General features: G+C 43.3%; 1 protein-coding gene across 2 annotated transcripts in view; it reads left to right on the top strand.

Moving 5' to 3' along the window:
• ano11 (anoctamin 11) overlaps positions 1-13,211 on the top strand; it is a 69,027-nt gene that overhangs the window by 14,515 nt on the left and 41,301 nt on the right. Inside the window, exons 1-7 of one of the 2 annotated variants that reach the window (XM_073031860.1) lie at positions 1,794-2,046; positions 2,155-2,315; positions 7,001-7,097; positions 9,470-9,651; positions 10,679-10,786; positions 11,515-11,651; positions 12,876-12,933. In XM_073031860.1, the coding sequence (XP_072887961.1) occupies positions 2,184-2,315; positions 7,001-7,097; positions 9,470-9,651; positions 10,679-10,786; positions 11,515-11,651; positions 12,876-12,933 (714 nt within the window). In that variant the 5' untranslated portion in view covers positions 1,794-2,046; positions 2,155-2,183. Of the gene's footprint in view, positions 1-1,793; positions 2,047-2,154; positions 2,316-7,000; positions 7,098-9,469; positions 9,652-10,678; positions 10,787-11,514; positions 11,652-12,875; positions 12,934-13,211 lie in introns of those variants that run through there. The other variant, XM_073031861.1, reaches the window with a different exon arrangement.

The following is a 13,211-nucleotide window of genomic DNA, read 5'->3' as shown; positions in this document are numbered from 1 at the left end:
GATACACATCCAACAATCATTAGTTGGTGAGAAGCTGCACATCCTTGGAGACAACATAACTAATCCCACTCCTCTGAAAGAATCTAACTCAAGCTTGTGTAGATATACCAATGTATGCAGACATCATATGATTAGAATGTTAACCGTTTTAAGAAAAATGTAAGAGATTTCCTTTTGGGGTTAATTGAATGCAAAGATGAAGGACAAAATTTATATTCACTGATCTCATAGAAAGTGACAGATACTTGGAAATCTGTTACATAGCAAGTGAAGAACATCTGGTGGTAAGCCGTAATGAACATCTAGATGGGGGTTACATTACACGGAGTGACAAGTTAAACATTCATCACAAGCAATATATGTGTAGATTGAGTTACATAGAGAGTGAGGCACTTCAGGTGTAAGTTACACAGAGACAAATGAATCTTGTGAGAAATTTAAATGGAGTGACAAACAGCTACCAGACTTTTGTTTTACAAAATGGATGAGAGTGACTGTTGAAAAGGCCGGGAATGAGGTGTTTCCATGAAAATATACATGTATTTGAACATAGAACATACTGTAGATTAGGATCACAGTATTGTGATGAGCCAATTAAATTAGTGATCAAATGGCTATCTAAACTAATCCCTTCTGCCTACACAATGTCCATTTCCTTCCATCTCCCTCACCTTCATGTGTCTATGTAAACATCTCTTAAAACTCCCCAATGTATCTGCCTCTACCACTACCCCAGGCACCCACCACCCAAAACTTGCTCCTCACATCTCCTCTGGTTTTAGACATTTTGACCCCGGGGAGGGAAAAAAAAAAGATATTGTCTGTCTTATCTATGCCTCAACAATCTTATAAACTTCTATCAGATCTCCCCTGAAGTGCAAAATAAAGACAGAAAATGCTGGGAAATCTCAGCAGGTCAGGCAGTATCTGTGGAGAGAAAAGCAGAGTTTGTGTTTCAGATCTGATGTCCTTTATCAGAACCCATCAGAGTAGGAAAATGTTGATGCTGGCAGAGAGAAGATGGTGAAGGTTTGTTATCTGAACTGATCTTCCTGCAGGAGGTTTAAATAGAAAGAGATGAAGGTGTATAGCAGGGAAAATATAAAGAGTTAACTCATTATTTTTTCTCCACAGCCTGACCATTTGGGAAGTGTTAGTATTCTCTTTTAATTTAGATTTCCTCTGTATATCACAGTTGCAGCATTAATTTTTCTTTACTCCTTTTTCATTCATCTCCCTCTTCTATTTGCATCCCAGATTACTTAATTTAACAAAGCTTTCACCACCATCCCTCATCTGTGCAATGTATTCGCTTTGCTCTCCAGTTTATCACAGATATTCTTTCTATTCCCTTTACCCCTCCCCCTTCTCAGTAAATTAAAATATGCATGCTTTTATTTTAACTTGCCCTTGTTCTGATGAAAGATCACCAGCCTGAAACATTAATTCTGTTTCTCTTTCCATGGATGCTGCCTGATCAGCCCAACATTCCCAGCGTTTTCAGTTTAAATTTCAGATCTTCAGTTTTTCATGTCACAATTCATTTTGCAGAATTAATGGTTCTTTTTCCAAGCTGGATTATGTGTCACCAGAGAAATAAAATGTGAAGTGCTTTTTTTTTTGCAGAGGGTGGCTTAAAATGGAGGGCAGATATGCAATATTAGGTATGTCAATCACACACAATAAAGTGAAATGTAATATCCATGTTGACTCTTTGGAGTATAAAAAAAGCAGCTTCCTTTGCACAATTGTGTCTCCTCCTCCTCCTCTGTGTGCTGCATGTTTACATTATGTTATTAATTTTTTTTGTCAGTGCCCTCCTATATTTGTATTTCTGTAGATTAGGGAAGGGAGAGCAGTGAAGCAAATGCTGAATATTAAAGACAGTACTGTAGCAGAATCTAAAGTGCTAAGAGCCCCCAGAGGGTGTTTCCCAAGCCAACTGAATGGGAATGCTGAAGATTAAATGCAGCTCAATACGCCTGTGCACAGCACATCTGTATCAGCAGCAAAGGAATCCTCAGTTGCATTGATACATATCCCCAGGTTTGTGACTGTAAAACGCTGAGATCTCATTTTAATAAAAGAGCTGAAGTTCTCGCAGACTAAAGGCATCATTAAGAGTCTCCTTGGTTAACATTTTTGCATCCACAGCCATATTTGATGTGTCTTGAGACTGAAGGATGCTACAGAGTGAGAGCTTTGCGACTCAGAAGGATCGGAATGTGTTAACATATGTGGAAAAAGGTGCATCCCGGATTTTGATGGACACTTATGGAAGCGTTCAGAATGGAGGCTATCGCTCTACTGTCTATGTAAGTTACCTTTTGTATTCCACTACAAATTACAATTCCTCTAACAGTATCCTGCTTCCCTGTTGTGCACGTATGTAACTTTCAAATTGAAGAAGGTTGCTTCAAAAATCCAAGCTAATTATTTGTGCAGGCAGTGTAGTAAATTATTTCAATATACCAGATTCTCGCAGAGGGGAAATGGTCTAAACCTGTCATTTTGATAACGTGTTTAGCGCAGCTTGAATGAAAACATGCAAAAACATAAATCATTTAAAAAATCTCATTCATGTGATCCACTCAGTTTTCTTGCACTCTGTCATTGATTTTCCTTGTACTACCTCAATGCATTGTTGTAATGAATTGATCTTCATGGACAGTGTTTCATTGTACATGTGACAATAATAAAAAAATCAATTTACCATTCTCTTGAAATTTTGAAATGTTTATTAACATATCTATATTTCAAAATTATGATGAATTAATGAGGCAGCCTCACACATCACCTCTAAGATTCCCTTGAATAAAATTCATCAGCCCAGCAGACTCTGTGGTCAGCATTATGAATTGGTTCTCTCCCTGATGGCAGACGCAAGAGAGCAGCTTGTGCCACAAGAACTTTTAACTTGATCATGGATCTGAGCCGTGGGCTGTGCTTTTGGGGCGAGCTTCTTCCTTCATTCGGATGGTTTGGAGCTCCATTTGTACTCCACTTGAGACAGACCGTCCAGCCTGGTGCCACTGCAGAGGGTACACGCTTTCAAATGAGTCATTAGCAGGGATCTCATCCGAGTGTAAATTATCTCGCACAAAATGCTGGAGGAACTCCGCAGGCCAGGCAGCATCTGCGGAGAGGAATAAAGAGCTGACGTTTTGAGCTGAGACCCTTCATCAAGGCAAGATGGCCCAAAACTTCGGTTTTTTATTCCTCCCTTATATTCTGCCTGACCTGCTGAGTTCCTCCAGCATTCTGTGTGTGTTACTTTGGATTTCCAGTGTCTGCAAAAGCTTTTGTGTTTATGGGTGTAAATGATCTGCCTATCATTTAATTTAAAATTGGATGAGATCCATGGTAATGACTCATTCTGATATGTCTATCCATGGCCTCCTCTACTGTCAAGATGAAGCCACACTCAGGTTGGAGGAACAACACCTTATATACCGGCTGGGTAGCCTCCAACCTGATGGCATGAACATTGACTTCTCTAACTTCCGTTAATGCCCCTCCTCCCCTTCTTACCCCATCCCTGATATATTTAGTTTTCTCCCCCCTCCTTTTTTTCTCTCTTTCTGCCCATCACTCTGCCTGTTCTCCATCTCCCTCTGGTGCTCCCCTCCCCCTTTCTTTCTCCCTAGGCCTCCCGTCCCATGATCCTTTCCCTTCTCCAGCTCTGTATCCCTTTTGCCAATCACCTTTCCGGCTCTCAGCTTCACCCCACCCCCTCCGGTCTTCTCCTATCATTTCGCATTTTCTCCTCCCCCCACTACTTTCATATCTCTTACTATCTTTCCTTTCAGTTAGTCCTGACAAAAGGTCTCAGCCCAAAATGTCGACAGTGCTTCTTCCTATAGATGCTGCCTGGCCTGCTGTGTTCCACCAGCATTTTGTGTGTGTTGCTTGAATTTCCAGCATCTGCAGATTTCCTCGTGTTTGCTTCAAAAGTACTTAAGTGGTTTTGTATATTCAATCAAAGATTTATTTTCTAATCCTCATCACTCTTTCTGTTTCCATCCCAAACATGTAACACTCTGCACTTGTGGCTTCTAAACAAAGGTCTTATCACTGCATTTCCTTAACAGCCCCCCCCCCCCACACACACACACACTGCATCCCCACACTCTTATTACTGTATCACCACATCACCAACCCTCATCCCCCACAGACTCATCACTGTATCCCCTCATCACCCACGCCCCATCCCCCAGACTCACATCACTGCATCCTCTCATCATCAGTCCACACCCTCGTCACGTCACATCTTCATTCCCACTCACCACATGCAAAATGCTGGAGGAACTCAGCAGGTCAGGCAGCATCTGTGGAAAAGAGTCAACAGTCGACGTTTTGGGCTGAGACCCTTCTTCAGGACTGAGAAGGAAGGGAGAAGGCACCAGATTGAAAAGGTGGGGGGGGGGGGGGGGGAGGGAAAGATGGTACCTGGAAGGTGATTGGTGAAGCCAGGTGGGTGGGAAAGGTCAAGGGCTGGAGAAGAAAAAAATCTAACAGGAGAGGAGAGAGGACCATAGGAGAAAGGGAAAGAGGAGGGCACCGGGAGGGGGAGGGGGAAGTAATACGCAAGTGAGAAGAACTAAAAGGTCAGAGTTGGGAATGAGGGGTGGAATTTGTACCCCAGAAGGAGAAATCGATATTCATACCAACAGGCCCCCATCACTGCACCCTCATCAGTGTACCTCCACATCAATACACTCCCCTCTCTGTATGTTATTCATTGTATACCATCACGCTCCTTGTAAGATTCCCTCAAGGCCACTTCTTTTAGCTGGAGCAATACTCGAGGCTTGTTTGAAAATACTGTGGCATTGTGGAGAAACATCTGGCCCAGATTAGCCTACCATTTTTTTTTATCCTTTACAAATCTCCTGTACCCTCTTCTGGCTGTGTTTTGTAAACCAGGCTCAGTCATGCTGCTGTCTCACAGCTCCAGCCATTTTACAACTGTGTGCTGCCACTAAACCCATGGTCACAATAAATGTACTGCACCGGCTTTGCAGTGTGTGTTTAAAGTGGTATTTTAGGTGCCTTTGTTCCTTCTCTAGAAGCATGTTGTCTTATATAACAATAATGAGTAATATCAGCTCTGATTAACATGCTGTTTGATAGTTTTACATCATACCAATAAATCCCACTGTTTAGTGATAATGGCCAAGTTTGCTGGTCAGTCCTAATGCTCACTGGTAAATTAATACCAATATTTGTATGTTGATGAAGACTTCAACGTGCCTGTTTATTGCTCAGCTTGGATGTTAGCTGAAGTAACAGTTGTGCTTGATTTCAAACAGCTCTGTTTGCTTGCTGCTGTTCGTCGTCACTGTTTAACCCCATTCTCTCAGGTTAATGCCCCATTATGAATGGTGGCATGAAGGTGCAGCTGGTTAAACTGCCGTCTCACATCTCCACCAACTGGAATCGGAATCAGGCATGTGATATGAGATTTGTTGACTTTGTGGCAGCAGTACAATGCAATACACAGTAATAGGGTAACAAAAGCCATGAACTACATTACGTAGAGGTGTGTGTTTATGTGTGTATAAGTATATATGAAATAGATTAAATAAGTAGTGAGGTAGTGTTCATGGGTTCAACGTTCGTTCAGAAATTGAATGGCAGATGGGAAGAACAGCAGAGTGTGTGCCTTCAGGCTTCTGTATCTCCTTCCTGACGATCGCATTGAGAGCAGGGCATGACCTGGAGGATGGGGGTCCCTAATGATGGACACCGCCTATCTGAGGCGTCGCTCCTTAAAGATGTCCTGGATACCTTGGAGGCTAGCGCCCATGATAAAGCTGACTAAGTTTACAACTCTCTGCAGCTTACTATGATCCTGTGCAGTAGCTCCCCCACCCCAATCCCAGATGGTGGTGCAGCCAATGAGATTGTTCTCCACTGTACATCTGTAGAAATCTGTGAGTGTTTTAGGTGACATAGCAAATCTCCTCAAACTCCTCATGAAATATAGATGCTGCTGTGCCTTCTTTGTAGCTGCATTGATATGGAGGGCCCAGGATGTATCCTCAGAGATACTGACACCTGGGAAATTGAACTTGCTCACTCTTTCCACTTCTTATCCCTCTATGAGGACTGGTGGGTGTACCTCCTTCTTACCCTTTCTGAATTCCACAATCAGTTCTTTGGTCTTATTGACTTTGAGTGCAAGGTTGTTGCTGCGACACCACTCAACTAGCTGGTATATCTTGCTCCTGTACGCCCTCTCGTCATCATCTAAGATGCTGCCAACAATGTTCTGCCACCGTCAGCAAATTTATAGATGGCATTTGACCCCGTGTGCTGTCTGTGTGGAGTTTGCATGTTCTCCCTGTGACTGTGGTTTCCTCCTGGAATTAAAAGCCATTGAGTCTTGCAGCATGTGAACTGGCCCTTCTGGCTGACCATTATTTACTGGCCCTTTTCAGAATTCTTCCTGCATCTCAAAGATTTGTGGGATAACTGGCCACTGTAGATTATTCCTCGAGTGGATAGGTGAGAGGAAGGCTTATCACAGTGAAGAGGGTGGGGGTGGGAGTGTGTCAATGGAAATTGGAGGAGAATTAAAAAGGAGTTAAGTGTAAGTGATGGTCAGCAGGGATTCAATGGATGGAAGGTGCTGTTTTTGTGCTATGTAACTCCACGATTTTTAATTTAACTTCTGGGCACAGGCCTTCAGTAGTGAAGCATTGTATTCTGTTGCCTATTCAATTGCCCTGTTAAAGATACACAGTGGTTAAATCATTTTTGCAGGGGAAAAAAACAAAACAGGAAATAGTTGGTTGACACCGGTGTTCATTGTTAACGCTTCTGTTCACAAAGTAAATCTCTCGCCGACTGGCTTATGATCCTTGACTCCTGTGCTGACCAGAGAGCACCAGGGTCCATTTGCTTAATACCTGGTCTCATTGGTTGATCTCTGTGATTTCTTGCTCACGTCCTTGTGGGCAAAGTAATTAATTCCATTGGTGCTTTTGTGCTGCAGGGTGATGAGGATGATGATGGCTTGTCTATAAATTCCAGTAGTGGTTACAGCCCCGATTGCAGAGGGAACTATTTCAAGGATGGGATAACAAAAATTGGTAAGGACTTAATTTCTGTCTGTTTGTCAGTGTGCATATATTTAGACATTTCAATCCCTGACCCCATCTTGACTTGTTCAGAATCATCAAAAATCAAGTTTAATATCACTGCATATGTTGTGAAATTTGTTGCCTTTGCAGCAACAAATTTGACTTGTTCTTTTAAATCTCCCTGCTTTTTAATTCCCGATGCTTTGTATTACCAACATTCAAACAGTGAATGTGGTGCCTTTTTATGAGTATTTTTTGTCATGACATTACATCTGGAATGATTGTAAGGAGTTCCTCACCCCAGGACACTTTTGGTGGCATGGTACAGAAGCAAATAATGTAACGTTTTACAGTGCTAACTGTAAGGTTGTGGTTCAACTCCTGCCATTGTCTGTAAGGAGTTCGTACATTCTCTCTGTGACTGTGTGGATTTCCTCCAGGTTCTCCGGTTTCCTCCCACATTTGAAAGATGTACGGTTTAGGATTAGTAAGTTAGCGCTGGAAGCATGGCGACATTTGCAGGCTTCTGCCAGCACATCACCGACTGTATTGGTCGTTAAAGCAAGTGACGCATTTCAGTGTATATTTCGACTAAAGCTAACCTTATCTTTCTGAAACTGCTGCATTCCCAGGAAAATCATTTACCAAGGAGCAGAGTTCTCTGTGACCAGCAGGGTGTGCTACTGTGCAATTGGAGAAAGCAGTCCTGTGAATTTTCTGGGGCTGTCTTGTCATAATTTCAGTGAGGAATGGAAATTCCTGTGGATTATTGAGGATATAACAGGCAGTCTAAGTAGATGAGTACATCTTTTGATAAGTATAAGAACCGCAGATGCTCAAAATTTGAAACAAAAGAAAATGCTGGAAAAAACAGAAAGGTAGAGTTAATGTTCAAGTTGAAGACCTCATGAAGATTTTCCTTCGACAGAAGCTACATTTTCTTTCCACCAAAGTTGCCTGGCCTGCATTTTCTGCTTTTTCCCCAATATCTCTTTACTTGTGCAAGAAACAGTTTCAGAATGGCGCAGCACGTAACGATGTCACCGAGCTCATCGGGCTGCCTAGTTCATTCTGAAGAGCTTGCATTGAAGTCCCACACTGTGACGAAGCTGGCACTGTTAAAATGCACAGAGGAAATGTGCATTATTTTCAAATGAGACCAATATAATGGGTGAGACAAATGTTAAAAATTGCACGGCACAGGTGAAGGATGAGCAGGATGTTCTTCTGTTGCCTGAGCTAATATCCCTTCCCCAAATAATACTCTCATACCACAAATTAATTCATTTTATGTTGCTATGCACTGAAAAACTGCCATTTCTATCTACACAGCACTAAATATTGCTTTAATGCATGCAATCCACTTAGAGGTTTTCCCTCCGAACTGTGGTGGACATCAGAAGCTAACCAGGTTTATCATCACTGAACCATGTCCTGAAATTTGTTGTTTTGCTGTAGCAGTACAATGCAAGATATAAAAATTACTATGTTAAAATGAAAATCAATAAATAGTGCTAACAGGCAGTATTCATAGATTCACAGGAAATCTGATGGTAGAGGAGAAGAAGCTGGTCCTAAAACTTTGAGTGTGGGTCTTCAGGCCTCTGTACCTCCTCCCCCGATGGTAGTAATGAGGTGGACATGTGAGGGTCCTTAGTGATGGATGCCACCTTCTTCAAGCACTAGTGGGGGGGGGGGGGCTTGTGCCTGTGACGGAGCTGGCTGAACCAACAACCCTCTGCATCTTTCTTCCATCCTGTGCATTGGACTAGAACAGGACTGATTGAGACTATACTCAGTTTTTGTCCTGATTTGGTGTGGGCATTCTTTGAAATTGGTTTTGGTTCAATAAATAAAGCTCTTGGGGGTCGCTGTTGCAGGGAATACAACAACTTGCATTAATGTAGCAAATTCTTAGGGCTTCTGCCAACGCATTTATTAGGATAATGTCTATAAATCCCTAGTGATAGTCAATAAGTCAGTTGTCCTTTGAATGAACCTGCCCCCACCATGAACGTTGTCAGTGAATCTGTCAATAAATCCCAGGAATTTTGCCAATAAATTCAAAGACCGTCATCAATGGTTCCCCGAGATGCTGTTAGTAAATCCACAAGAACAGACAGAAATACCCTTTGTAATGATGACAGCCATTTCCCTGAAGGAGTACGGATATGCACAAGGATATGATTAGTAAGTCACTGCAAACAGTGTCAGTAGATCCAGGGAGATGGGGATGGTTTTAAATCTAGTTGATGCCAGAGATTTCTTGGCTTGATCAAGTTACCAGCTGTAGGTGAAGTGGATCTGAGGCCCTGGGAGTGCTGCCCTGTTCATCAGAAGCAAAACAGCATGCTGTTAACACCCGGTGGCTCTCCTTTCAGATTTTGTACTTGTCTGGGAAGTGAGGAAAACAACACCGAAGAAGCAGAGGGGGCGATGCAAGTATCAGGAAATGGGAAAAGAAGAGAAGGATATGATGAAGGTGAACCTGCTGGACAAACATGAGAAATGGAGGAACAAATTCATGAAGAATTTACAGAATGTAGGACTCTTGATGGAGAAGGTAATAATGTCTTTGAAAGTCCAGTTCCACATTAGTGAACTCTTTAGCCAGAATTTCTCTTCTCTACGGGATGTTCAGGCATGGACCAATTTTCACATTTTCAATTCTTCCCAATTTAAAAAAAAAGTTCCAAATAAAAACACACTGAGAGAAACATTTATCAGTTGGAGATGAAGCAGATATTCTGCACCATGCGTCCAAGATGCAGGCATGTAAGGTACACGAGTCCCCACAGTGAGAGAGTTGCTTGGAAATAAGATTGTGAATCTGGTTCAAAATGCTAAATGAAACTATTTATGCTTATGATTTAAATGCCTTGTTTAATTATATATTTTTATGGTTAGAGTATAGAGTGATACTAAAAAGATTACCTTGGGTGGGAGTATGGGAGTGTCTCTTTAGGAAATTCCCTAGCTTTAATCATGTGAAAACAAATCACTGGATAAACTCACCTTCTGTGCAGTCCCAATGGGCAAACATATTCTAAGAGATGTGCTTGAAACATAGCCTCAGGAATGAAGTGTTTATTCTCCGATCTGCCTTCCCTGTGAGCGGGTTGGCGCTACAGGTTAGATTTTGAAAATCGATGCCGGGAAGAGGAATAGGGAAATGGGGGTTGGGAAATATCTGGATTGTGCCAGCTGAAGATTTGGCAGGATCCGGTTCCATTGGGAATTTCAAAGGAAGCCAAACATTTTTGAGTAGGCTAGGTAATGGAGGAGAAGAGGAGATTGGGATTAAATTAGCCTGCTCTTCCAAAAAGGTGGTACCAGCACATAGGGACTGAGTGCACTCCTCCCAGCTGAAAGCTTCTGCAGATGTGAGTGCAGTTCTGCCGGAGTACAGTTCAGTGACTCCACAGCATCGTGTGTTTCCCGAATGCTTAATCAAACAGAATGGGACAGAGTGCTTGTAGGGTGTGTGTAGTTGGGAGCAGTGTAAATGCTGTGTGTGTGGCAGGCTCTCTCTGCATGTGCTGCTGTTTTCTATCTGACGGTGCCATGTACTCACTCATCTGGTGTTTCAGGATGAGACTGTTAGTGAGAAGAAGAGCATCCATTACATGAAGCTGAGTGCTCCCTGGGACGTGCTGGGGTACTATGCCGAAGAGTTGTGTATGCGAGCACCTCTGCAGGTCAGTTGCGGCCCGTTCGTTTCCGATGCGTGCACCGTGTTCGGCATTGCAGTCTTCTTACCTGTTCTGACACACTATCGACTGAACGCTTACACCTTATTACATACAGCAGTCTGCTCAGAACTATGTTGAGTCAGACAAACAGTCATCTGAAAATCTTGTCCTGGCATGCTGTACAATTTATGCAGTTGTGATATCATCTGATTACATGAAAAGCACCTTGAAATCTATAGTTGCAGCCAGAACAACACTCACATCCCAAAAACATTTAAGTCACCAATATTTTTTATGAGAACATGATGAATAATATAGACCAGGGCAGTGCCAGCTCTTACTTGTGCTGAGTTTGCTGACCGTACATTACAAAGCACTTAATCCAATCTCACTAATGCTTGCTAAATACTGTAATGCTAAAAACAGTGGGTGCACTACTGTACTTAAATCCGTGAGTTTGTTTATTTCTTCCGCTGACCACCTCTCTCTCCCTCCCAAAAACAAGCTCCGATCAATAACATGGTTCCCGGATCTGATGGTTGCTCTCTGTGTATGCAGCCCCCTCAGCCTCTTTAACCCGTCCCACTCCACTTCTGGAGTTCCTGCACTTGCTCCTTTGGCTCTTTTTTGGGAACTCGCTCTCCTGCTAGGCCTTTCCAGTTACCTAGCTGTACACAAATTTTGTTTTCTGCCCATTTCAGCCATCTCCTCTGCGTTCTCCATTCTCTCCATAGGCACAGCCTAATCCCTGCCTGAATTCGTCTGAGGAAATCCTGAGGAAGCTTGGTGTCCCAAACATCCTGTCCGAGCACGTTGCCAACCGGCCTGTGGACTACTACACCTGTGCCTTCCGCAAATCTAAGCTCGATAAGTAAGCACTTGGGAGGGCAGGGGAGGCTTCTCTGTGAGAGTTCCATAGGAAGGAAAGGCAAGAGAGATATGGACCATGACCGTCAGGAAGTAGGATGTGTTTAATACAGTGGGGCGGAGGATCATTAAAAAGGTTTCATATCTATCGAGGAACAGGCTATGTGGTTCCACTTCTAGTCCATTCATGTACAATTTTAGAGGGAAGCAGGCACTTGTAGACAGACTTTGAAACAGGAATGTTGACGTGTTCCCTGTTACTGTGAGCAGATCATGAGGAGATCCAGCAAGACAACAAACAGATTTGTCTTGGTGATGAAATTTCAGTCTCAGCTATGTCTTCTTGGATGGAAACTAGTTCCATATTGAATTAGCAAAGAGTCCAGGCAGCCTTATCACATGTACGTATGGGTGTGTGTAATAGGCTGCACTCCCATTCTGCTCTCTTCACTGTGTCAAAAAGTTGGTGCTATGAAATGGTGAGTATCACGAACACCAGTTTAATTTGTACTTCCAGTGCATGGCTGATGCACCATCAATAACTCTCGGAGATGTGAGTTAAGGTAGGCTTTTATTGGCTGGAAGAAAGCACCATCAGCAGCAAGCAACCACCACACAACATCCTGGAGACTGAGGTAGAAGCAGTGCCTCCAATCGCCTTTATACAGGGGTCTGTGGGAGGAGCCACAGGAGCAGTCAGCAGGGGTCTGTGGGAGGAGCCACAGGAGCAGTCAGCGGGGGTCTGTGGGAGGAGTCACAGGAGCAGTCAGCAGGGGTCTGTGGGAGGAGCCACAGGAGCAGTCAGCGGGGGGGGGGGGGGGGCATGTCCAGACAGGTATATGGAGGCACTGCTCCTTCCTCAGTCTCCAGGATGTTGTGTGGTGATCGCTTGCTGCTGACGGTGCTTTCTTCCAGCCAATAAAAGCCCACCTTAACTCACGTCTCCAAGAGTTATTGATGGTGCATCAATTTTATTGGCTGGAAGAAAGCACCGTCAGCAGCAAGCGACCACCACACAACATCCTGGAGACTGAGGAAGGAGCAGTGCCTCCAATCGCCTTTATACAGGGGTCTGTGGGAGGAGCCACAGGAGCAGTCAGCAGGGTGGGGCGTGTCCAGACAGGTATATGTAGTTCACCACAATGGCACATAATGTTCTTCCTGAGACTTCAGCTGAAGATAGCACTCCTGTTTGGGTCAAGATCATATTTTACTTTTGCTGTTCCAGGTTTCTGGGAAGTGACAGTCACGAGACCTACTTCACCAACACACAGCGGCACCGGATTGTAAGTTTTGTTTGTAAAACTATTAATATGAATTGTATGTGAGTGAGATAAGATCAAGTTTAAAAGCTTTTTAGGAATATGAAGAAGACAGTGTCCCAGTAATCCAGTAAAGGAATTCCACCACCCGCCCCTACCCCTCTTCTCACCATATATTTCAGTCTTTTACTGGTCAAGGTACACTAGTTGTTTCATGAACTGTCTTCTGCATTGATTTATCCTGTTTGGCTCAAAGGCTTCCGCTGTCTACACCAAACCAATACATCAGTATCTGATAAGAT

This window comes from Hemitrygon akajei, chromosome 29, assembly GCF_048418815.1.
Source record: "Hemitrygon akajei chromosome 29, sHemAka1.3, whole genome shotgun sequence".
Classification (NCBI taxonomy): Eukaryota; Metazoa; Chordata; class Chondrichthyes; order Myliobatiformes; family Dasyatidae; genus Hemitrygon; species Hemitrygon akajei.
The sequence above is the reverse complement of the archived record's forward strand: the minus strand, read 5'-3'. Positions and strand labels throughout refer to the sequence as shown.